This window comes from Chenopodium album, chromosome 20 (assembly GCF_948465745.1).
Source record: "Chenopodium album chromosome 20, dcCheAlbu1.1, whole genome shotgun sequence".
Taxonomy (NCBI): Eukaryota; Viridiplantae; Streptophyta; class Magnoliopsida; order Caryophyllales; family Amaranthaceae; genus Chenopodium; species Chenopodium album.
In genome coordinates this window covers 3,094,962-3,117,928 of record NC_137853.1, presented here as the reverse complement: position 1 = coordinate 3,117,928, position 22,967 = coordinate 3,094,962, and the positions used below count along the sequence as shown (strand labels likewise).

Below are 22,967 nucleotides of genomic sequence, written 5' to 3'. Positions count from 1 at the left end.
TCTATGAAGATATTTTTTTTAAGTAAAAAGTATAGATATATTTATTTAAATATCATCAAACACAGTGCAGAGAAGTGATTTTTTGCACTAACATCTATGTAGAATTTATCCCCGAATCCGGATTAGCCCAAAAAGTGAAGCGGGTGGAAAAAAAAAAAAAAAAAAAAACTACGTAGTATTTAACTACTTAAGAAAGAAAATACCCAAAATTTACAAATTCTTGCATACTCAAACAAAATTATGTGACTTAGTGTGCAAATTCAATATTTAGTAATTTCGTGATGATAATGACATACACCATAACTTATTTTAGTCAGTGTCATAACCTTAATTATGAAACATGGTTCTTGCGCAAATGTGATAAATTGACAAACAATTCAAGAGGGATTGATACTAGTTATAGTTTTGGGATGTTTGTAAGCAATTGACGCCTTACCTAACATGGAAATGTGACAACACGAAAGCTAATTTGTACAATTAAGATGTCTTTTTATACTTCATTCATTTACTTTAATTTACAACGTTTTGAATTTCATGCTTTCTAATGCATGATTTAACATTTCACAAATATACAAATTTGATGTTATGAAAATATAAATTGAGACAGATCTCAAAAATTGTACATAACTCTATGACTACATCTTAGATGACTACATCTTATCGAACATATAAATCAACACAAACGTCGCAATTAAAAGTGAATTGAGGTCCCGTTCTTTAGAGCTGCTCTGCTCTGCTTCAATCTACTCTGCCCTGCTCTGCTTAAAAATAGTACTTAAAAATTGTTGTTTCAATCTCTCTACTATGCGTTGTCGTGCTCTGCTCTGCTAAAATCTGCTTTACTCTGCTCTGCACAGAAGTTCAAAAGAATAGGGCCCGAGAAACTCGTAATTAGCTTTCTCGATACCCTCCTTAAGTTGGGCCACGTAGCACATAAAAGTCCAATACCCAACGCCAAACATCCCTCAAGGGTTGAGCTGAATTTAGACCCAAAAACAAAACCAACTTGAAAAAAATAATCATCTACCATCACATTTTCACTGAAATTTCTAGGTCTTTTGCACAGAAAGTTTTATCTATTCCCAGAAAAAAGAAGAAGAAGAAAGAAAAGAGGAGAGAGAAAGTAGAATCGAAGATGAGCAGCAGCGCAGCAGTTCCATTCTGGAGGGCAGCAGGGATGACATACATCAGCTACTCAAACATCTGCGCTAATCTGGTCAGAAATTGTCTCAAGGAACCCTTCAAATCTGAAGCTCTTGCTAGGGAGAAAGTTCTTTACTCCATCTCCAAATTCGAAGATGGCAAACCCCAGAAACCAAGTATGATTTTTCAATTATTTGTTTTGCATTCTTTCAGTTTATCGATTTTGATTGTTCTTGTTTTCCCCTTATTTTATTGGTGTTATCTGTTTTGATTAAATCAATCGAGATCTAGGGTTTCTGGGTTTTTCTGGGTTTCTAATATGATGGTTAATTATGGTTTACATTTTGCTTCTTCCATATGATTTACATTTTGCTTCATCCACATGTGGTCAACTTTGTTTGATCTTTTTTGCTCGTTCTCGAACAAATGTGTTCAGTGTAATTTGTTTGGACGATAAGGTTATTCAATTGTTAAAATTGGTGTCGTAAACAACGAATGATTGATCTATGGAATGTGAATGTGTTCTATTGAGTATTGAGTATTGACTATGGGTTATATTGAATAATGTGTTCATTTGGTTGATTTTTTCCTTTTTCTTTTTTCTGTGAGTCGAAATCCCCATTCATTGCCCCAGCAAAAGTTGACATAACACGACACGAACCGGACATGAAAATATTGGGTTATTGTCAAGGGTTTCTGACGCGTTTAATTAAATGGATCAACACGTCATGTTTACTCAAACACATCAAGTCAACACGATACAACAATTGATTAAACGGGTCGGGTTAGCGTTGAGGCTTCCCATCCCGTTTAATTTTGAACACAAACATGACACGACACGATTGCTAACTCTAACTCTAGTTTTGCCGTGACCTTTTTTCTTTCTAAATTGTTGTATGAATCCATAAATTAGTTTTTTTTTTTTTTTTTTTTTTTTTTTTTTTTTTTTTTTGTAACTTTGTACTAGGCATTCAATTTTGTGCTTTCTTTCTATATTGATTGAGGAATTTTGCACTGAAAAGTTTCCTGCTATTACTTGGCTCATAAAGGGTGAAGTGGCAAATTTTTTTAAGAGAATTTATGTGGAATGGTGGCAAGTATTTTTGAGTGGCTGTGTATTAATTTAATGTAATATAATTGCAGGGCATTTACTGGAGTATAAGAAGTTTTTGTGGTTTTGAGCTTATTAAATAATTGATGTATGGTAGTGTAGCATAGAAAGATCCTCTGATTTGCATAATTATATTGTTGGGAGGGATTCTGCATCTTGAAGCTTGGTGATAAATGTGCAAACTTTGCGGCTGGGGATGGCGATAACTTGGCTTATTGATAATCCTGCTTTAACTGGTCTAATTTCTGGGCATCAATTATAGATGCTCTTAATTGTCTCCATGGTATTTTCAAGGGCAAGTCTTTGGACATATTAGACTTTATTTTGATGAGCATGCTATTTATTTGTTCTTTAGTCTCTTGTAGCTGACATTGTTGGTGATTTACTTACACAGACAATAGTAAAGAATTTGAGGGGTGCTTGCATGTTAATACCGTCATTAGGAAACTATCTCTTTTTTAGTTTATATGTTTGGCTGAAGTTCTAATGCTCACCTGCTCGGCTACAGAGCCAGAACAGCCCCCCCCCCCCCCCTCCCCTCCTCCTTATGGTAGTTACTTCCCTTTTATGGAAAATGCCAAAGACCAAAGTCTTTAGTTTGTAGAATTTCTATTCTGTTTTAGGGTGTAGCTACTTGCAAATTGGTCAGTGATTTAGTGAAACACCTACTTACTGAGGGTTTGCTATCCTACCCTTTTTATACTTGCAAGGGGTAATCAATTAGGGGATAAGTAAAGACTATAAGAAGAGGTGATAGATTTCATTGAAGTGGCCTTGGTTGGGGGAGTGAAGGACGGGGGAATGTATTACCTTTTTGTTGGGTTTAATTTATTGCCACCTTCATCTCAACCCATCTTTCTTTGTAACTTTTCTCCTACCACCACTTGGTTCCAAGCAGCCCTGACGAAGAGCCAAAATGTTTGACTTCATTGTGAATAATACAAATTTTGTCTCCAAATAACTTGTGTAGTCTTTTCTTCTTATTCTTATATTTGTATGCTGATGTTGAGTTCTTTATACACTGTTATCATGCAGCCATTAGAATGTTCTTGTATATGCTAGCAGCCTAGCATTGGCTTGTTGTTGCTTTCTGTTATACTCACTCTTTGCTGTTTTTTGCTTGACAGTCCTCCGAACTGATGACGAAAAGGAGCTCTGAATCATGAAGCTTTTCCACCATGATTATGCTCTCCAAATGTCGTTCTATTTTTGTTAGCGTCGTTCATTTGAGGTGTAATACCCAGACTGAGATAAATCTCATTGTGAGCTTTGGATGTTTTGATAATAATGTAACTTTCAATCATCTTGAAATATTGAATAGTCATTTTGTTTGATATGGTTATGAATATGATTTGCATTTCAAGTTTGGTGCTCTGATGCATTCTAATTATGTATGCAATGCATCAATCAAATAATATACTTCGTATGTTGGTTTTCGGGAGCAATTCTACCATTTGCACCATTTTATGACCGTTACCCTCCCAGAAGTTCTACATCAGTTGTAAGCCTGGATCATTCTTCATTTGCATCTGATTTATTTTGATAACTAATGACAACTTAAGTTGCATGTCTCTTTCCTCAAAAAAGGGAAAAAAAAAAGGGTAGTATGTCTCTAGCTAGCCTTTCCTGTCTCCACCATAACCTCTTCTTCCTACAAAAAGCACAGACGACTTTAATAAGCATGCTAAAAAATTTAATGAATGCCAAGGTTTTATGCGAACAGTACTCCTTTGATCAACCACAAAATTAATGAAATATACTTTTCTAATATCATGTAGCTATGAACTACCAGATTTCTGAGTGCCTTTACATTCAGATATTTTTTCTTAACCAGGGAGTAGTTTGCATAGAACAGGAAATATATCAGTAACTCCATATGAAACAAGAAAAGGAAGCTTCGTAAAAGGATAAATCCCTACATCAACCCCTGTAACTTCAGAAATGTACCCACTTTCAAAGTATTACCAAGGAACCTTCCTGGTAGAAGATAACGACCCAAATAGGACAGCGTGTGTCGGAAATAGTGCTAATGTGTGTGACTGAGCATCCTCTCTACTCTCTAGTCTCTGCACTGCATGTTATTAATGTTAAATCTTTTTCGTTACTTAAGCGTGGGGTCCAACGGCTCCAACCCTCCAACCACATAAGGTCATAAGGAAGTACAACTTGAATGGCTGATTAAAGGTTCTGCCATAAGTTTCATGCATAACTACTATAAGCCTTATGCCTATATATACATTCACACTGATATCTTCATTTGAAATATTAGGAAGCAACAGAAAGATGAGATCATCCTCTATCTTCCTCTACTCTCTTGTCTTTATATTTTCTCTATTAGTTCCCCTTCAATGTGTCACCCCTACAGAAGATATATCAGCAGATATAATCAACAAAACATGCGAAACATGTGCCCAAAAAACTTCATCCAATTACAGCTATGACTTCTGTTATTCATCACTTGCTGCAGTCCCTGTTAGCCATGCCACTGACCTCGCAGGGCTTGGGCTGATTGCTCTAGAGCTAGCCCTAGAAAATGCCACCAGCACATTTTGGATCATAAGTGGCATGTTAACCAAAAATGAGTCTGATCTTCGTTGCAGCAGTTGTCTGGAGTCCTGCATGGAGCTGTATCTAGAAATGAACATAAAATTGGAAGAGAGCATCGGAGAATATGTGTCTGGAAAGAATCATGATGCTATATATTTATGGGTAAGTGAAATAATGCAAGCAACTAACAAATGTGAAGCAGGCTTCAAGGAGGAGGGTAATGAATCTCCTCTTACAAGGGAAAACAGCACCTTAAGTCAGTTGTGTGGCATAACTTTGTGTATTATTGACCTAATTAACTCAGATCTGAACTCATGGTCTTGATCCAGCTTCAATAATAAATATGAATAGTCTCTATTAGCTAAATGTTTTACCACTAAAGGAATTGTTTTCTGTTGTAAATATTCGCTAATATTGCCTCCTAAATTTAAGCACATAGTAGTAGCACCTCTTGTCTTCGCCGATTTAAGTTACTGATACCATAAACTAACATATAATATACATTCATACAAATAAGAAACCCAATGTGAAATTCAACAAAAAAAACATATAATATACATTCATACAAATAAGAAACCCAACGTGAAATTCAACAAAAATAATTCTTACTGAACAAGTCACTCTTAGTACATGAGGGCAGGATAATTGATATGAAAACATAAAATTTTTCCACTGCTGTGTAGTTACAAAAGTTGAACATCATTATACGACAAAACATATACAAGTATCTTTATACTACTATAAAGTAAAGTAGTTAACCACACAAATTGTGCTTTTGTTAGTTTGATCTGTACAAAAAAATAACGGAAAGCTCCTAAGGAAGTGGGCAAAAACTTGAACAAGTGAGCCAAACAAAGGATGACACACTTACTACTGAAATAATCTACAAATATTACACCTTTGAACAGTCTCCTTCCCCAAAACACTTACAAAGAACAATCTAATTCAGCTTCTTCACTTTTTCCTAATCATCCTTAGCTTTATACTGGTACCCGTTTCCCGCGGAATCTGTCTATCAACTGCCAATTACAGAAGTAAGCAACATAAGGTCAAATGGTATGTGTGCGATAAATTAATTAACCACAAGCCATGTAGAAAAATTATAAGTAATGAATTACTAATTCTCAACCAAAAAGCAAAATTAAAAATAACAGAAATAAATGAGATGAACTCATCTAGCAGACATGCATTTTCGTATGTGTTATCAATGACAAATCACATGATCACCCAACCCAACAATCTGGTGATTGGCTCAAGCTGTTATAAACTTTTTTCCTTTTTTTTTTTCCCTGTTCTATTAAGGCTGATGAGTCTAGGTATCTGGTTCAGATATTGAGAAGGTCTGCATAGTAAGTTAACAGCAGTCAAGGGCTCAAGGCTGCATCATTGACCACAAATTAACACATAAGACTGATCATGCCATAGACACTCGAATAGAAGCAATTATTTAAGTACTCAAATAGACCGCCAATCTGAATGGCATAACCAGTATCAGATCTATCGTGCTCTAGGACCTCCACATTTAGCAATTTCTCTGTCTCCTTGCAGTGTAGGCATGTAAAACCTCACAGAGAGCTATCAGGCACCCAAACCACTGTACCCAATCAGATCATATATAGCAAAAAGATCATGTTAAGCTCACAGCAAGACTTGGTCTTTCAGCTTTCAAGAGGTAAAAAAGAGCTGGGAATTTGGATACAATTTGACAATGGAACATGCAACTTTTAAAATTATATGTAGTCTTATTTTTTTATCAATCACATGCAATGCAGTGAATGCACATACAACAGTGACTAAAACAACTAACCCACAATGAAGCCTCTGTAAACCAATTTTATATATTATTCAGGGTTCTATCAATTTCTTAATTTCCTCTCTCTTTCATTGAACCCTGTGTTTGGACCTGAAACATAGCATAAAACCATCAAGTCTTGCACCGGCGGCATCCAGAGTGTGACAGTGAAACAATTGAAATTTGAACACAATGGTCACAAGTTTACGCAGCAATCAAGCAGACCAACAACTCTCTCTCAGTTATTAGATACAGAGAATATTATAGAATAGAAATATGATGAATATGACAGGTCTAGAACGAGTCGTTTTATTGCCAAAGCTTGGAACTACCATGATCAGATATAGTCAGATGATTTACCGATCTAAAGAGTGGATGTTGCAAAACCCAACCAAGCACAGGTATCCTCTGTATAAAAACTGCCAAAGTAGGCCAGAAGCCACTGCAAAGATAATCAACCAATCAGCTGTCATTCAAACACTAGAAGCTATAAAATTGCAGAATTTTATAGCATCTACATCTACATACCTGAAAAGTACAATGAATCCATATAATTCCAAAATCATGCCAATAATAGGCCAGCCAATAATAACCAAGAAGAAGCCAACACCAAATGATATTGTCCCCTGAGTAACCATGAACAATCAATGAGTAGTACTGTCAGACACAGGAAACTCAGAGGGGGAGGGAGGGAGGGAGGGAGGGAGGGAGGGAGGGAAGAAGGGAAGGGAGGGAGGGATATTGCCATCAGAAGGACCTTAAAATTTTGAGGTTTCATGAAAAAACCAAGAGCGGATTTTGGCCCAATGGTCAATGTCACACCAGCCAGGAAGAGGATCTGAAAGATTAAAGTTTCAATTAGAGAACATCAATAAGCATCGGAAGGAAGTGAACATGTAAAAACAAAAATCAGATTACAAGAATGAGATAAGAAACTTACGTTACCCATGGCAAGCAACCCCTTGTCAAACAAGAAAATGACCCCCAATAATGTAAAGAACATGCCAAATCCAGTCAATCCCAGTCCAATCTCTGTCAAATTTAACGTTCCAAGAAATCACAATTAGTAGCTTCTTCAGCAGTTCTCATGAATCCAAAAAAAGTTCATATTCGATACAGAGGAAGGAGAAACATACTCTCAGCAAAAGGCAGCAATCAAAACCTAAAGTTGTGTTCTAAAGGCCTTTAACCAATGAGGACAGGAAAGTTCCAACTATGTAGTACGTATGCGGCCACCAAAATAAACCCACATCTGACTTGCAGACACAATAAGTATGATTCTCACGCTTCAAAGTAGAATGATAAGCAGACCAGAACTTGGTGGTGCTACCCTGACTCCCTAAGTTACAAACTAGTACATGAAACCGTGTTCCCCAACTATGAATACATAGCACCAAGTAGTAAAAAGCTCTGTTTCTATGATATCCCTCCCCATGGAATTGTCACTCTAAGGTCTTAATTGAAAACACATGATTTGTAATTTATCACTTGGATAGGACTGTTGTCCCCAAGTTTGGATTTTGAACACAAACCTATAGTCTTCCAATTAGGCGATTAGATCATAATCAGGAAAGAGATCAAAAGGTTTGACACAAACATCCACAGTCCTCTCCAAAACCAAATTCTGTTCCGAAGTCGGAATTACATAGCAGCAGAAAACAGTTAATAAAGAGTTGCAAACAACAATCCCTCCCTCCTAATTTAGTCCCAAATTCACATTTATGATTAGAAACTATAGCTACTATCCAAAACTCAAACCCGATTTACCACCATGATCCACCAAGTTATCGCCCTTATCGAGCATCCGAAATCACACAAGCATGATTTAAAATCAATTCAAAAAACAGCAATTAGAGTGATAGTCAAACCCAATTCACTGCCACAATCTACCGCGTTATTAAATTCGAAATCTTAACAGCATACCAAATCACACAAGCATGATATAATAACAATAGCAACAATCAACTCAATTCACCACCAATCCACCGTTCAATCTAATACAGAATATCAGCAGCATCCCAATTTGCATAAGCATAATTTCAATACAATAGTTAAAACTAACTCATTTAACACCAATTAACAATTCTTAAGAATTGTATTAATCTTAATAACAATTAATTTCCAAAAAACGAAGTATCCGCTTACTTTTTCTATCATCCATCTCGAACGACGCCATGTTTGCCGATTCCAAAGGTCAAATCTGCGAAATCCGGGAACAATTCTACACGAAATCAAAAGGAACAACAACAAAATAAAAAACAGAAGATAATAATTACAACAAAAATGATCAAATGACGAAATAATTAGGGTTTGAACAAAATCAAAGATCGAACTTACATACAACTAACTACAAATTTAAAATTAGTTGTATGAGAAATCAAAAGGTTGAAGTTAAAGCTGAAATACATGAAAAAAAAAGGAAAGCTTAAGCTATTGCGAATACCTGTTAATGGAGGAGAGAGAATGAAGCAAACGTATTCGAGGTGTTTCGAAAATATTAAGGAAGAAGAAAAAGAGATGAAGATGGTGATGAAATGAAGTGGAAGTTGGAAAAGGCGTTATTTGAAAGGCAAAAAGCTTATACTCGTAGTTGCCACGCCATTTGGCCAATGAGATGAGAGACAACACCGAATCAAAATTTTACATCAAAATTAAATTTGGTTGGTGTTAAATTGTTAATGAGGGTAAATGTAATTAGAATGAAATCATAAAACGTGTTACATGGAGTACAAGGTAATACTAGTACAGTAGTACTAGTATGATATTAATAATCTATTATATATTTATTTATTATTATTATATTTTGAAAATCGAACTAAATGACTCATCACTCAAATATGACTCCATAAATTTTTTCAAATAAGCTCAATCTAACACTAAAGTTGTTGCCTTAGGCAATTAGGCCTTCACCCAATATCAACCAACACACTATTAAACCTATTAATGTTTAGCAATTAACATAGTTTAGCCAAACGATTATACATCTAGGGGTGATTTGTATCAGGAACCTTAAGTATATTATATGTATATTTCTGGTCATATATATGTACATTCTTTTTAACATACTTTCATGTCAAAAGTGAAGATTTATATCACCGAAAATGTGGCGCTATGTCATACGAAGTACAGAGTATTTGTGTAAGGGATTTGAACTTTTTGACATGCAAAAGACCAAAGGTGAGTAATCACGGGGGTGCTCATGATAAACCTTCTCTAATGCTTCAGTTCTTGAAAAGAATATGATTCCATTGAGGAATCTAATGCATATAATTTTTATACTAACAATATGTGGGATCACAAATTAGTGGGAGGATATGGAGCTAAACTAAGTTATAATTATAGAATACATAGTGATTATATATTTATATTACTTTCATTAGGGTTCTCTTATAAGTTCACTTGGTAGCTTGGTGGTAAGCATGGAGTTGGAAAAAATAACAATGTTTAGAATACACGATTCCTATGTTATAACTCTAGGAATGTGGATGTGTAAGGGGGTTTTGAATGACTCTTAAATGTGCTACCACTAAAATATTACAAGTATTTTCTTTTAACATATCTTATTAGTCTTGTCACTCATTTTGTAAGTTAAGTGTACATCATAATTTATACATGGACCGAGATAGTAAGCTATCGCAATTGACTAGCTTTCCAACTTTCAAGTTGAATCTCACCAAGCTCAATGTAAGGATTTCCCTAACCCCCAATCTAAAATGAACCTTTTACTTACCCCTCCAAAAAAAAACATGAATCAATTGTAATTTTCAATGAAAAGAAAAATGATCAATTGTAATTATTGTAAGGAATGATTCTCTACCATATTACGGAGTGCAAACTTATCATAAGTTTTATTCATTAATTTTCTTTCGAGTAGGTAGAAACTTCGAATGAGTATCAAATTATAATTTCGAGATACTCGTGACCCACATCATGCTCTCGTGTGCATAAAATAATGATCGGTGCACTCTCACATGTCGCAATAAAGTCCACTTTGGGGCGTTAGCCGGGCTGGTTAGCCTCCTAACTCACTGCTGTCTCTCCCTCACTTCGGCAGCTCTTTCTCTCTCCTCCCCTCCAACCCGAAAACGACAATTTTCCCACACTCCAATTTTCCAATCGCAATCTTATTTTTTCTGGGATTCATCTCAAATTCAAACAAATTTCTCAAACGATTCAATTGAATTTCATCTAGATTTGCGATAATTGTGTTTTTGTTCACTTGAATTCACCTTCAAATTCCCCAATTATGGCGCCAGTTTCAGCTTTAGCAAAATACAAGCTTGTCTTCTTAGGCGATCAATCTGTTGGTAAAACCAGTATAATCACTCGTTTTATGTATGATAAGTTCGATAATACCTATCAGGTGATTTTTTCCTTTCTTTTTGATGTTAATTTGATCATCATCAATTTTCGTTTTGAATGATTGTTAGGTTTTGACGGATCTAATCGTTTTTAGGGTTTTATATTATTGATTGATTTGATTCTTTGTTTTCTGCTGATTAAATCTTATTGTATGAATCTGATTAGGATTCTTTTAAATTGTTTGAATTATGATCTCGAAATTTTGTGATTCTGAAATAGATTTTTGGAGTGGGATTTAGATCTGTAGTTTTGATAGAGAATTGTTGTAAAGTTGAGTAGAATTAGAAAAAGGATCACCCTATATACTGATTATAGTGAGTGAGTTGTACTGTTGTAGAAGTGGGTGATTTGGTGCTTCCTTTGGCTAGTGATGCAACATTTGTGAATCACATATGGCATTGTTACCACATTGCGGTTATGTTCGAATATAGCGGTTTGATGATATTTTGAGAGGAAATAGTTGGATCGAATGTGCTGATCACTTGCTGTTTTGTGTGTGAATTGTGATACATGTCTAAAATGAGGTCTTTTCTCTGTCAACTGTAAAGGGGACTAGATGAGTGAGTACATTGCTTTTGTATCATTGGTTGAAGTTGAACCCTTATAATGGGAAAAGTCAGGACAAAGGTATTTACAACTTTAAAAGTCCTTGTTTTGCAGAAGGGCCGCTGTGGGAAGCAAGCAAACAGTGATTAGAAGGAAGTTTAAGAAAGTATGCTATATGGTAATATTTTGTTAGAGATTAGGATCCATGCTTGTCTCTTGTAAATATCTTTCCTTCGATCAAGAATGTAGCAGAAGGGTTGGAGAGAGGACTTATTTTGGAATTTGATGCAATTGTAGACAACATAAGAATAATTAAAGCGTGCATTGACTTATGTCAGTCTAAATAATGAATGTTTACATAGATCAATTCAAATACTTATATACACCTTCTGTCCTGAAACTGTTGTTACATATGCTTTATACATGGTTTTAACTTTTAAGAGATAAAAAAAGTGGAGAGAAAAAAGTGGGTGGTTGGATATGGGGACCAACTTTGTAGAAAAAGTATTGCATCAGAGCAATCAGCAATGTGGCAATTAAATTAGGATGTCCAAAAAGGACTATGTAGCAAGTGATTTGCGGCGGAGGAAGTATTATGCTTAAGCATAAGCCAGTGGCAGAGTTTAGCAATAAGTATAAAAAAACTACGGGTAGAGAGGTTAGGAGGGATGAAAAAGCATTTAGGCTCATCAAGAAGATTTTTGAAATGTGATGCTTCATGGATTGAAGAGTTGCTCTTTTCTTCATAGTGTTGAAGCTATCATTGTTTTAGTATATACTACGTATTACTTTTTGCCTCTTTTGAGCTCTTGGTTTAAGGTCTTTGTAGGGTCTGGGGATGCAGTTGAATTAAAAGGGTGAGTAGTTCTTAGATAGGGGATCAAACCAAAAAGAGACAAGATAGGCATAATTTAGATAAATTGAGGTGATGGTTAGTCTTAGACTAGCAGCAAGGATTGAAAAAGATACCTGGTGCCTTTAAGTAGCGTGAAACTGTGGCTGAGGAATGCTCATTAGTCAGTGATGAATTTTATATATAGTAGCATATTATAATTAATGCTTTCATATGCTTGTTGTTACTTGTGATCTCATCCCCTCTCCCTTTTGGCGGTGGTTAAGGCTTATGTGACTCTTCTGATGTTTCTCAGGCTACAATTGGTATTGATTTTCTATCAAAGACCATGTATCTTGAAGATCGTACTGTACGACTACAGTTGTGGTAAGATTCATCCTCAAATTGACTTTTTGAAGCTTATACTGTATGCCTACTATCTAGTATCCTATTGATATACTATTTTGTGTACAGGGATACTGCTGGGCAAGAGAGATTCAGGAGTCTTATACCAAGTTACATAAGGGATTCGTCTGTGGCAGTCATTGTATATGATGTTGCAAGTAATGCTGCTTGACCTTTTATCTATTTTATTTTTCTTGGGCCAATGTTTAGTCTATTTATATATTGTGCTTTGTGCAGGCCGACAATCTTTCCTTAACACTGCAAAGTGGATTGAGGAAGTCCGCACTGAGAGGGGTAGTGATGTTATAATTGTCCTTGTTGGCAACAAGACTGATCTTGTGGATAAGAGGTAAAGTAAAATCATGAAAAAAAAGGTTTACAGTTTTGAAATGATCTACTTATTTGTTTTGTGTGGGATTATTATTCCCTCTATCCCTATTTGTTTGTTCCATTTTCTTTTTTGGTGTCATAGTTCATCCATTTTGACCATGAATTTCCATTGATATACAGTATATAAGAAAATTATAGTTACGGGGAGTCTAGTAGATTGGTTTGGACATACATTGTTGACTTTTTAAAATTTTTACTTATACTCAACTACATGTTTGTATAAGTAATTGGTGCAAACAATAAGGGACGAAAGGAGTATTGCTGTCTTTGTGTTTCTTTTAGATTACATTCTGTGATTTCTGACTAAGCTGTCTTTTAGACTATTTTAATTTGTTGATCCGCTTTTCCTTTAGTCTGTAGTGTTTCCCCACACAATGCTTAGGTAATTCTTGTGAATTTGAGGACTTCAGGCTGTAGTACCAATGATTTTGAATCATATATATTAATAGGTTGGTCTAACTGAGTGACATGGTGAGTGCCTTAATTGATTTGACTTTATGGTAAATGGAAATCTGGGATAGTTGGAATGTTCAGAAACATAATAAAATTTTTCCTCTGGTTAGACCGTTAGAAGAGTCAGTCTTATCATTCTCTCTTGAACAAAAGGTTTGTATATTGATTCATACCTTTAGTGAGCTGTTTTGGATTCAAAACTACCTGACTTACATTTCTGCAAGGGATCTTAGGTGCAGATTTCCAGCAAAAATTAAAGTTGTAAATGCTTTTATATTACAACCTTATCCAAAATCTTCAAGCTGAAAGAGAAAATGCTTAAATATTTCATAAAATGGCCAAAAAAGTTTTAGCTTCTTTATAACTGCTAGTCTGCGAGCTTTATTATTAAAAAGTCAAGTCTGTATGCTTTGTGTTGATGGTCGAGCAGAGGACAATAGTGAATCATAGAAATCGCTTATTATCATGGAGTAGTTTGTAGCATATGTTTTCAATTTTTTTGGAAAGTTTGCAGGGAATCACTTACTTCGTACTCCCTCCGTTCCAATTTAATTGACACATTGAAATGGGCACGGGCCATTAGTGAAGTTAGTAGAATGTTTGAATGGGTAGTTTTATTGAATTATTTTATTGTAAAGTGAAGTTAGTGAAATGTTATTTTATTCATAAAATTAGTGCACAGGCCATTGTAAAGTGAAGTTAGTGGAATGTCTGAGTGAGTGTGGGGATTATTTATTATGCACCTAAGGAAAGTGTGTCAATTATTTAGTAACGGAGGAAGTATAATATAAGCCACTTTGCATGGGAATCATTTTTTTTTGTATTTTTTTTTGTCATGTCAGAATTGTCCCGAGTCAATGTCTGATAATATGATGACATGAAATTTCCATTTCCCTTGCATTTTTTCACCCCGCTGCACCTCGGTCAACATAGCCACTTCTTCCCTTTTACTCCATCTCTGTTTACAACCTATTTTCTTCAGTGATGATGACAACAGAGATGGTTTGGTTTTGCAAAAGGATTCACAATTTCTTGGGGCCATTGCTTAGCTAGACATGCAATTCAAAAACTAAAAATAGTGGCGGTTGCCTGGTTGGTGTAGTGGAAGGAGTGTGGAGGAATTTGTAGAGTAAAAGGGAAGAATAAAAATAAGGAAGATTCAAATTTGGCACTTGATGTCTTTTTTCCTGGTGAAAATTGATTGAAGTGGGTTGACATTGCAAATATTATCTTTTATTTAAGGGGAGCCTCGAAGGCCTGTGAGGTAGATCGATTACAATCGCAATTATTGTACCATCCCCAAAATTATATTATTAACTGAAATAGTTAGCATTCGAGTCGAAATTTCTTATTAGGTGGTTCTCCAGAATGTAACTTGTATACTTGGTATGCTCTGTTAATTTTCCTGTATATTTCCTTTGTCGATCTTGGGGACAGTTTTATCACACCCGTTGCTGTTGTTTCACTGATTTTAATTAATTAATCTATTTTTTTTTTTCACTTCACAGGCAAGTCTCCATAGAAGAAGGAGAAGCAAAAGCTCGTGATCTCAATGTCATGTTTATTGAAACTAGTGCAAAAGCTGGCTTTAACATTAAGGTACATCTTTAGCATTTTTTTTGTCATGTCAGAATCGTTCTGAGTCCATGTCTGATAATATGATGACATGAAATTCCCATTTAGCAACTTTTGCTTAAGCTGCACACTTGGATGAACCAATGACCAGCGAAAATCTTTTAGCAACGTTCCCATAAATTCAATGAGAATTTTGTCACGATAGTTTAACTTTTGCTTAAATTGCACTTGAGGATGATATCATAATTCAATGTCTATGATATTTGGTTGGAGCATTTATACCATAATCGGAGCTCGTATGATTGTATGAATTAAGCTATTATTAGGTGATGCGTTTGCCTTTGGCCCTAACTTATCCCTTTTCACATTCTCCTTGTCACTTTGTCAATTGTTAAATGATTTTTATATGTCATGATTGCCAAATGTTGTTTTCTCTTCCTATTCCAATACAGAGCTTCTCCATGTCTCTTGCTCTGTTTTACATGTTCAGATTAGAACACCTAAGCAAGTATTTAACCCTCTTGATCTGATGTAATTCTTGCTGTAATTATCAATGTTTTATTTGCTCTTATCTGAATCATTTATTGGAGCACCCAGTAATTTCTGATGCTCTTCAATTGGCTTTTGTCTTGCCAGCTCTTGATAGTCCTTTGATCTTTTTCTTTTCATTGCTCTTGTACTTTCTTTGGTGCTTTGGTTAAATGAATATACGTTTTTCAGGTTACTTCAGTTCCAATATCTTTGTTTGGCATTGCACAGGAATATGTAGTTCCGTGTTAGGTGACAGTATATTCTAAAGCCGTTGTTGTGACATTGTGTTTTGATGTTTGAAAGCTTGACCTGGCAGGGCCATCATATTATTCTGATTTTTTTTTCTCCTTGCAAAGTAGGATGATTTCATACCATGATATTTAACATATGGAAATTGCAGGCACTGTTTCGGAAAATTGCTGCTGCATTACCCGGTATGGAGACACTCTCTTCAACAAAGCAAGAGGATATGGTTGATGTAAGTCTTAAGTCCACGTCGAGTGCACCCCAGTCGCAGTCCCAGGGCAGTGGATGTGCTTGCTGACCTTACCTCATAATGCTCCATGGAAGTTGCATTCTACTTAGTTTTGTGTACCTGTTTGTACTTTCGGCCTTTGAATCTAGAAAGATTTTGCTCTTTGTCTCCGAAGTAATCATAGTGATAATGTTGTGCTGTTCTTGCTAGAGTTAAAGATTGTTCTTTGAAAATTTGAGGGACTAAAGGACGTAGAAAGATCCATCTGATTTATTATGCTATTATTTGTCTGAACTCCAAAGTGTTTCAGATATGAATATGACTTGTTAGCTCAAAGAGACGGCCAGCTTCCTTTGCCATACTCTGTTTTTTGAAAGCGTATGGAGCTAATGCTTGATAGCGCGATTCGCATTCTCAATTCTCAAAGATACGTAATTTTTCCATTTTTCTTTTTGTTACATACTTCGTATATGTTTTTGTTACATACTTCGTATATGTTAATAGCATATGTGTACTTCTGGTTTAATTATAACAGATGCAGAGATAGATTTCCCCCCTAAATGGCTAAATAGCAGGTAGTGCTATGGAGTTTGGTTGTTATGATATCTTTGCGATATTCATGTGATGTTTTATTGCTATCGATGTGGTTGATAACTATGGAAAAAATTATTAATGTGTTCTCGCATACGATAAAATGTAGTATATGTGTTCTTGCATATGGTGAAATTGGTTATATACATGCATACTGATAGAAGATCATTTCAATACCAAGATTTAAAAAAAAAAAAATCACAATATATGAATCAGACTGTGTAAATTCTCTATCAGAACATTTCTGTGCTAGCATCAAGCTTTACTTTTGTTGCTTTTTTAGCTTCAATGTCATCCAAGTAATGCTGATATATATAAGAAAGGAATCCCCACATAGCAAGAATCATTGATATCACCTTCACACCATTCATCTTATCATGGAAGAACACGACTGCGAATATCGGAACCAAGGGCAGACTAAAGGTGGCAATCACATTAGAGAAAAGGGATGAAACCTCGAATATTAGTCCCAACATTCCCAGCGAAGCAAGTTGCCAACTTATAGCCGTGAAAGTTAATGTTAGCACATAGGACACACCACCCATTTTGTAATTCCTCATCTCATTGTTCAGTGTATGCCATTCCCCGCTACCAAAGAGCCCTACTACACAAACACAAGTCGCGACAATAAAAGGGTAAAGTTGCATACATACCACGGTGTTAAGGGAGTTGTCCTTAATCACCTTCTCGAAAGAATATTGTCCACGGACACGTTGAAAGCTAATGTCGCTGATGCTCCAATGGTACATAAAAACCCTAAGGCAAATTTGCCTTTCCCTGTATTATTGCCCGTGTTAGCTTCATTATCAGCATTGATAGCTATAAGGCACGCGGAGATAGTGAGGATTACAAGTGAATTAAGCACTAGGGCAGTGAATTTCTGCGCGTTGATGAAGAAGGATGTGACCGCGTTGAAGGCTAGTTGGGAGGCACACAGCAAGGAGTACGTAGACACGGGGAGGTATAGTAGTCCATAAGAGTACATCAAGTTATCACCGGCCACAAGTAGGCCGTAAACAAAGTAGAGAAGGGTGAGCTTATAAACCGGGGGACGAAGAGACGTTGGTGAGGAGACTAGGAATAACTTGAGGGGAATGAGGATGGGAAAACCGGCTGTTTGTACAAAGGTGGCCATCCATTTACTGTTTCCACCTTTGTCAAAGTAGAGCCTTCCTAAGAGAATTCCGGTGGTTTGGCCTACAAGAAGAAATAGGATGTAAGGTATGATTCTGAGCCACATTTTGTAGTGTTTAAGGTTTGACAAGCCTGAATTCGGGTTTGAATCATCTTCTTTGGTGCCTACAAAAAATAACCGTTGTATTAGAACAAGCAATATGCTAAAACTTAGGGCTTGTTTGGTTGACAAATAAAAACATGGGAAATTAGAAATCCTAGGAATTGAAATTCTTTGAAGTTTGGTTGAGAAATTCATGGGATGAATTTCTACTTCACACAAAATGGGGGAAGTTAATTACCTAGGGGGACCTAGGTAAGTGGAACTTTCCATGGGAATTTTCACTTCCCTTAGTTAACCAAACACTTTTTTAGAATTATCTAGGAAGTTCAAAATCATGGGAAATCAATTTTCTAAGGAATTTGCAATTCCTACATTCAACCAAACGAACCCTTAGATGACATAACCCATAAGACGTCAAATATTACTAGTACAGAAAGGAAAAGGAGTCAAAAGATTTTTAGAGTTAACTCGTGCCTCAATTCAAAGTGATTCCTTAACTTATTAGTAAGGATATTAGTATACTACTACCTAAAGGGTGTTTGGTTTACAGGGTGGTATAGATTATTAAAACTATAAGGATACAGTTTGGATTCTTTTGGTGAAGTTGATAGACTATATATGTTACGTAGAAATAGAGGTGGCCAGTGGGCCGGGTTGGACCCAGCCCACCCTGACCCGCACGGCTGGTGGGTCAAATGGGTCCAGCCCGGATCCGACTCGGCACAACCCGTTTGAAAAGGTGGGTGCGTCGTGGGTCCAAAAATTCTAGGCCAGCCCATTTCGACCCAGCCCATTTTGACCCACATGATTCGGCCCAACTCGTTCAACCCATTTCGACCCACGTGATTCGACCCACCCAACCCACGAACCCACCCAACCCGACCCATCACGCACGGCCCACCCAACCCACCAACCCGCACAACCCGCCAGCCCACCCAACCCGCCAACCCGCACAACCTGCCCAACCCGCCTAGCCTAACAGCCATATTCCAAATAATTTTCAAAACTAACGGCTACTTTTTTTTTGAATTTGATGAAGAATGTTAACGGCTAGTTTTTTTGTATTGTATGATCATCCCCTCAATTTTTCCTATAAAAACCAATTCCATTTCATTGAAATTTCCACACAACTCAAGCTTTCTTTCTCTCTTACTCAAAAATTCTTAATTGTTCTCAAATTCTCAAGTGTTATTTAGTGTTATATAGAGTTTTATTTTTGTTAAAAAAAATCTCCTTACTATTATTATTAGTATTCTTAAGATTCTAAAAAAAAAAAAAAAAAAAAAAAGTTCTTCTCCATATTATAATTAGTAATCATAAAAAAAAAAAAAAATGGGCTCAAGAGGAGGAATGGGAAGGAGTCAAAGTGGTGGCCAAAGGAGTGGTGGTGCAAATTTTTCGTATGAAATTAATACGGAAAATTTAAACCAATTTGTCAATGAATATGGAGATTATGGTTTAGGAGATGGGCAAAATATTCAAACGTCTCCACCACAACATTTCTCCCACCAATCATCGAGTTCAACTATGCCACCTCCATCGCAACCAACATCACAACCAACATCTCAACCTTCATCTCAAGGTAATTTCTAATTTAATTTTTATTGTTATGAATATTTGAAAAAAACTATTATTAATGATTATAAAGTTCGTTTAGTTCCAATTTTCTATGATTTATAATTACCATGAAAAATGCGTTTAAATAATTATAATTAAAATATTTAAAATTTAAAAGCTTATTTTCATGAATAGCGTTTAAAAATTAATTTCAATAATTTGATTTATGAAAGGTGGTGGCGGTGAAAGTAGAGGTCGAGGACACACTTCTTGGGTGTGGAAACATTTTGACGGTGTTGACGTCACACCCCCGGGATGGCAACCCGGTCAACCAAAGAGGTTCACGTATACATGCCTAGTTTGCAAGGCGCTAGGTGCAAATGACAAGTCATATAGTTGGAAAACGGGAGATGGAACCGGAACCTTTAGTCGGCATTTGCAAAATAAACACGACTTGTTCGAAAATGGCCCCCGTCCTTCGGGGGGTAAGTTGCCCGTCCAAACACAATTGGGTGGATACATGAATCATTTACCCGGCGGAGGTACACCTTTCATTTATAATAAAGATAGAATGATTGATGAAATGAGTACTTTAGTTATTGCTAATGAATACCCTTTTAGTTACGGTGAAAATGCAAACGTTGAGCATTTTAATAAAGTTGCATTACAACCTGCATTTACTCGTGTCCCCTGAAATACCCTAAGACGTTATACACAAACTTCTTATTATAAGTATAGGAGTGGTTTGATTGAATTATTTCGTACTTTTGATGGTCGTGTTAGTTTTACAAGTGATACATGGACTTCTAGTTTTGGCGAACCTTTTCTTTGCATTACTGCTCATTGGGTGGATGATGATTGGTTTATTCAAAAACGTATACTATGTTTTCAAGCTATGGAAGAAAGGCATACCGGTTTTAACATCAAAGTTCGTATTTTGGATTGTTTAAAAGAATTTCACTTGAATAATAAAGTTTTTTCTTTGTCTCTTGATAATGCAACTGCAAACACAAAGTGTATTGACTATTTGAAAAATGACTCCGAGTTGCATTTGTTGTTGGGTGGTAGTCTCTTGCATGTTAGATGTTGTGCTCATATTTTGAATTTGTCTGTTCAAGAGGGTCTCGCTGAGTTGCAACCATTGCTAAACCCAATTAGAACAGTTATAAAATGGATTGGGATTACTCAGTCAGTTAGAAGAAAGTACATAGCTATGTGTAAAGAGAGAGGTCTTAAGAAAAGACAATGGTATATTGATACCCCTACCCGTTGGAATTCTACTTTCAATTTGTTGAATGGTGCTATAAAGTATCGTGACATTTTAACCCAACTTTACAATGAGACTCGTGTTGATCCTACTGAGTTAATAACCGAAAGTCATTGGACTAATGCTTCTTTTGTTCGTGATGTTTTAAATGCTTTTGATAATGCAACTCATATTTTCTCTTATATTTATGATCCTAACATTCATTTAGTCATAATTGAGTGTGTTAAAGTTGTTCACACCATCGAAGAGCATATGAAGATTGATGGACTTCGTCCCGTTCTTGATAGCATGAAACGAAAGTGGCATACTTATTTTAGTGAATTTCCAATTATTTATGGAATTGCTGCTATGCTTGACCCCGGTGTCAAAGCTGAAGGTTTGGAAAATCTTTTAGAATTTTATTATACGAGTTTAAGTATCGATTATGATGTTAGTGAATATATTAACAAATGCAAATCTGTTTTGGGAGACCTTTATGATCAGTATGCATCTATTTATGGTTTTGATTTAGCAACACCAACTACTACTAGCACTTCCGATTCCAGATTTGGTTTTCTTGATAAAGTTATGAAAAAAAAACACAAAGCATCTACATCATTCTCATCATCATCTTCTTCAACACTTGCTATTAATGATTATTTGTCATATCAACATGAGACCAACAACAACTTTCAAATTATAAAATGGTGGCAAGAACATCAAAAAAGTTTTCCTATATTGGCGAGAATTGCAAAAGATATACTTGCAGTTCCCGCTTCATCCGTTGCTTCCGAGTCTGCTTTTAGTGCAGGTAGAAGAGTGTTGGATGAAAAAAGATCTCGCTTAACTCCGGAAAGCATTCAAATTTGTGTTTGTAAGAAAGATTGGGATCAAGCTGAAAGAAGAACTCAAGGTTTAAAGGAAGACGAAGACGATGAAGATGATCCTGTGATGATATTGGAGTCGTCAACAGATGATGCAGCTTCCGGGGATGATGATGCAACAAACATGGGTGGCTAGAAAAGTCTAAATCAGGTACGCTAAGAACTACGTGGGCTTTGATTCTTTCGGGATACGTAGGCAACTTATTTTTCGAAAATTACAATTTAATTGCAAAATTAAATTTTAGTTTTCTAAAGATAGGTCCAAGCCCCCCCTCCCCCCAAATTCCAAAAGAAGTACAATATAAGAACTACGTTGGCTTTGATTCCTTATTTTATGATATAAGGATACGTAGGCATCTTAATTAAGAACAACTGAGCAAGCCATCAAATTGTTAATTTTGTAAAAATTAAAACACCACACAACCCATTTAGCTATTTGGCCCACCCGACCCTAACCCACGAACCCACCCGACCCTAACACACGAACCCAGCTCAACCCAAACCCACCTAACACACTAACCCACCCTTCGACCCACCCTAACCCACCCTTCGACCCACCCTAACCCACTAACCCACCTTGACCCACCCTAACCCACGAACCCAGCTCGACCCACCCACGACCCGTCTAACCCATGAACCCAGCTCGACCCACCCACAACCCGTCTAACCCACGAACCTAACCCTGGTGTGTCCAACTTCTCCGACCCAACCCACGACCCGGCCCACCCTACCCTACATGTGTCGTGTCGTGTGTCATGAAACCCCAACCCGCGACCCACCTAACCCTAACCCTAACCCAGCTCGCACGACTCGCACGGTGGACACCTCTACGTAGAAAGTAGGAGAGTAAAATTTTGGATCATGATTGACAAAATTTAGAAAGAAAGAGTAGACTAAGAAGCTAGAAAGTAGTTGAATAAAACTAGCAGCAACTCCGATCCTTACTGATGAACTTGATGATTGAGTAGTAGTGTTAATAGCTTACCTACGGTTAGCTGCGCCAAATCTTTAGTAGATTCCATGATAATAAAACTAGTAGTGCATAAATTCGGATGAGAAGCTTGATAATTCCTTGGAAAAAAGAGAATAGGATTTAAGAAGTTCAAGTGAACAATAACATGAAGATATTTTAACTGCAAGGTCTATAAAACCTTATCATGGATAATAGACTTATATGAGCTATTTATATAGTCTTGTCAAAGGGCCTAGATAGATAATGTGCACAGATATCGATTAATATGGACAAAATTGGGCCAATTAAGTGTAAAAATAATGAAATAAGTTAGCTTT

The 22,967-nt window shown here is 36.2% G+C and overlaps 3 protein-coding genes and 1 pseudogene across 5 annotated transcripts; 2 read left to right on the top strand and 2 right to left on the bottom strand.

The window, feature by feature from the left end:
• Positions 1-4,536: 4,536 nt before the first annotated feature.
• LOC145599473 (putative invertase inhibitor) lies at positions 4,537-5,224 on the top strand. Its single transcript, XM_081655847.1, has one exon. The coding sequence runs from the start codon at positions 4,538-4,540 to the stop codon at positions 5,123-5,125; it is 588 nt and encodes a 195-aa protein (XP_081511973.1). The 5' UTR covers position 4,537; the 3' UTR covers positions 5,126-5,224.
• Positions 5,225-5,481: 257 nt separating this feature from the next.
• On the bottom strand, positions 5,482-9,172 carry LOC145597979 (vesicle transport protein GOT1-like). Of its 2 annotated transcripts, XR_014103468.1 has the most exons (8): positions 9,037-9,172; positions 8,739-8,814; positions 7,534-7,625; positions 7,351-7,431; positions 7,122-7,219; positions 6,954-7,035; positions 6,609-6,704; positions 5,482-5,820 (listed from the first exon to the last, which is right to left on the bottom strand). XR_014103468.1 is itself a non-coding variant. In XM_081654259.1 (7 exons), exons 2-7 carry the CDS (start codon positions 8,767-8,769, stop codon positions 5,782-5,784), a joined length of 423 nt encoding a protein of 140 aa, XP_081510385.1. In that variant the 5' UTR covers positions 8,770-8,814; positions 9,037-9,172; the 3' UTR covers positions 5,482-5,781. The 2 variants fall into 2 exon arrangements, 1 of the variants encoding a protein (XP_081510385.1); XM_081654259.1 differs by lacking the exon at positions 6,609-6,704.
• Positions 9,173-10,591: 1,419 nt separating this feature from the next.
• Positions 10,592-16,456, top strand: LOC145597766 (ras-related protein RABH1b). Its single transcript, XM_081654010.1, has 6 exons — positions 10,592-10,956; positions 12,650-12,720; positions 12,808-12,896; positions 12,976-13,087; positions 15,090-15,180; positions 16,088-16,456. The coding sequence occupies exons 1-6, from the start codon at positions 10,840-10,842 to the stop codon at positions 16,229-16,231; spliced, it is 624 nt and encodes a 207-aa protein (XP_081510136.1). The 5' UTR covers positions 10,592-10,839; the 3' UTR covers positions 16,232-16,456.
• A 372-nt stretch (positions 16,457-16,828) lies between these two features.
• LOC145597765 (putative purine permease 11) lies at positions 16,829-22,929 on the bottom strand (annotated as a pseudogene). The gene is made up of 2 exons (XR_014103403.1): positions 22,663-22,929; positions 16,829-18,052 (listed from the first exon to the last, which is right to left on the bottom strand). The product of XR_014103403.1 is annotated as a putative purine permease 11 (transcript).
• Between the last annotated feature and the right edge of the window lie 38 nt (positions 22,930-22,967).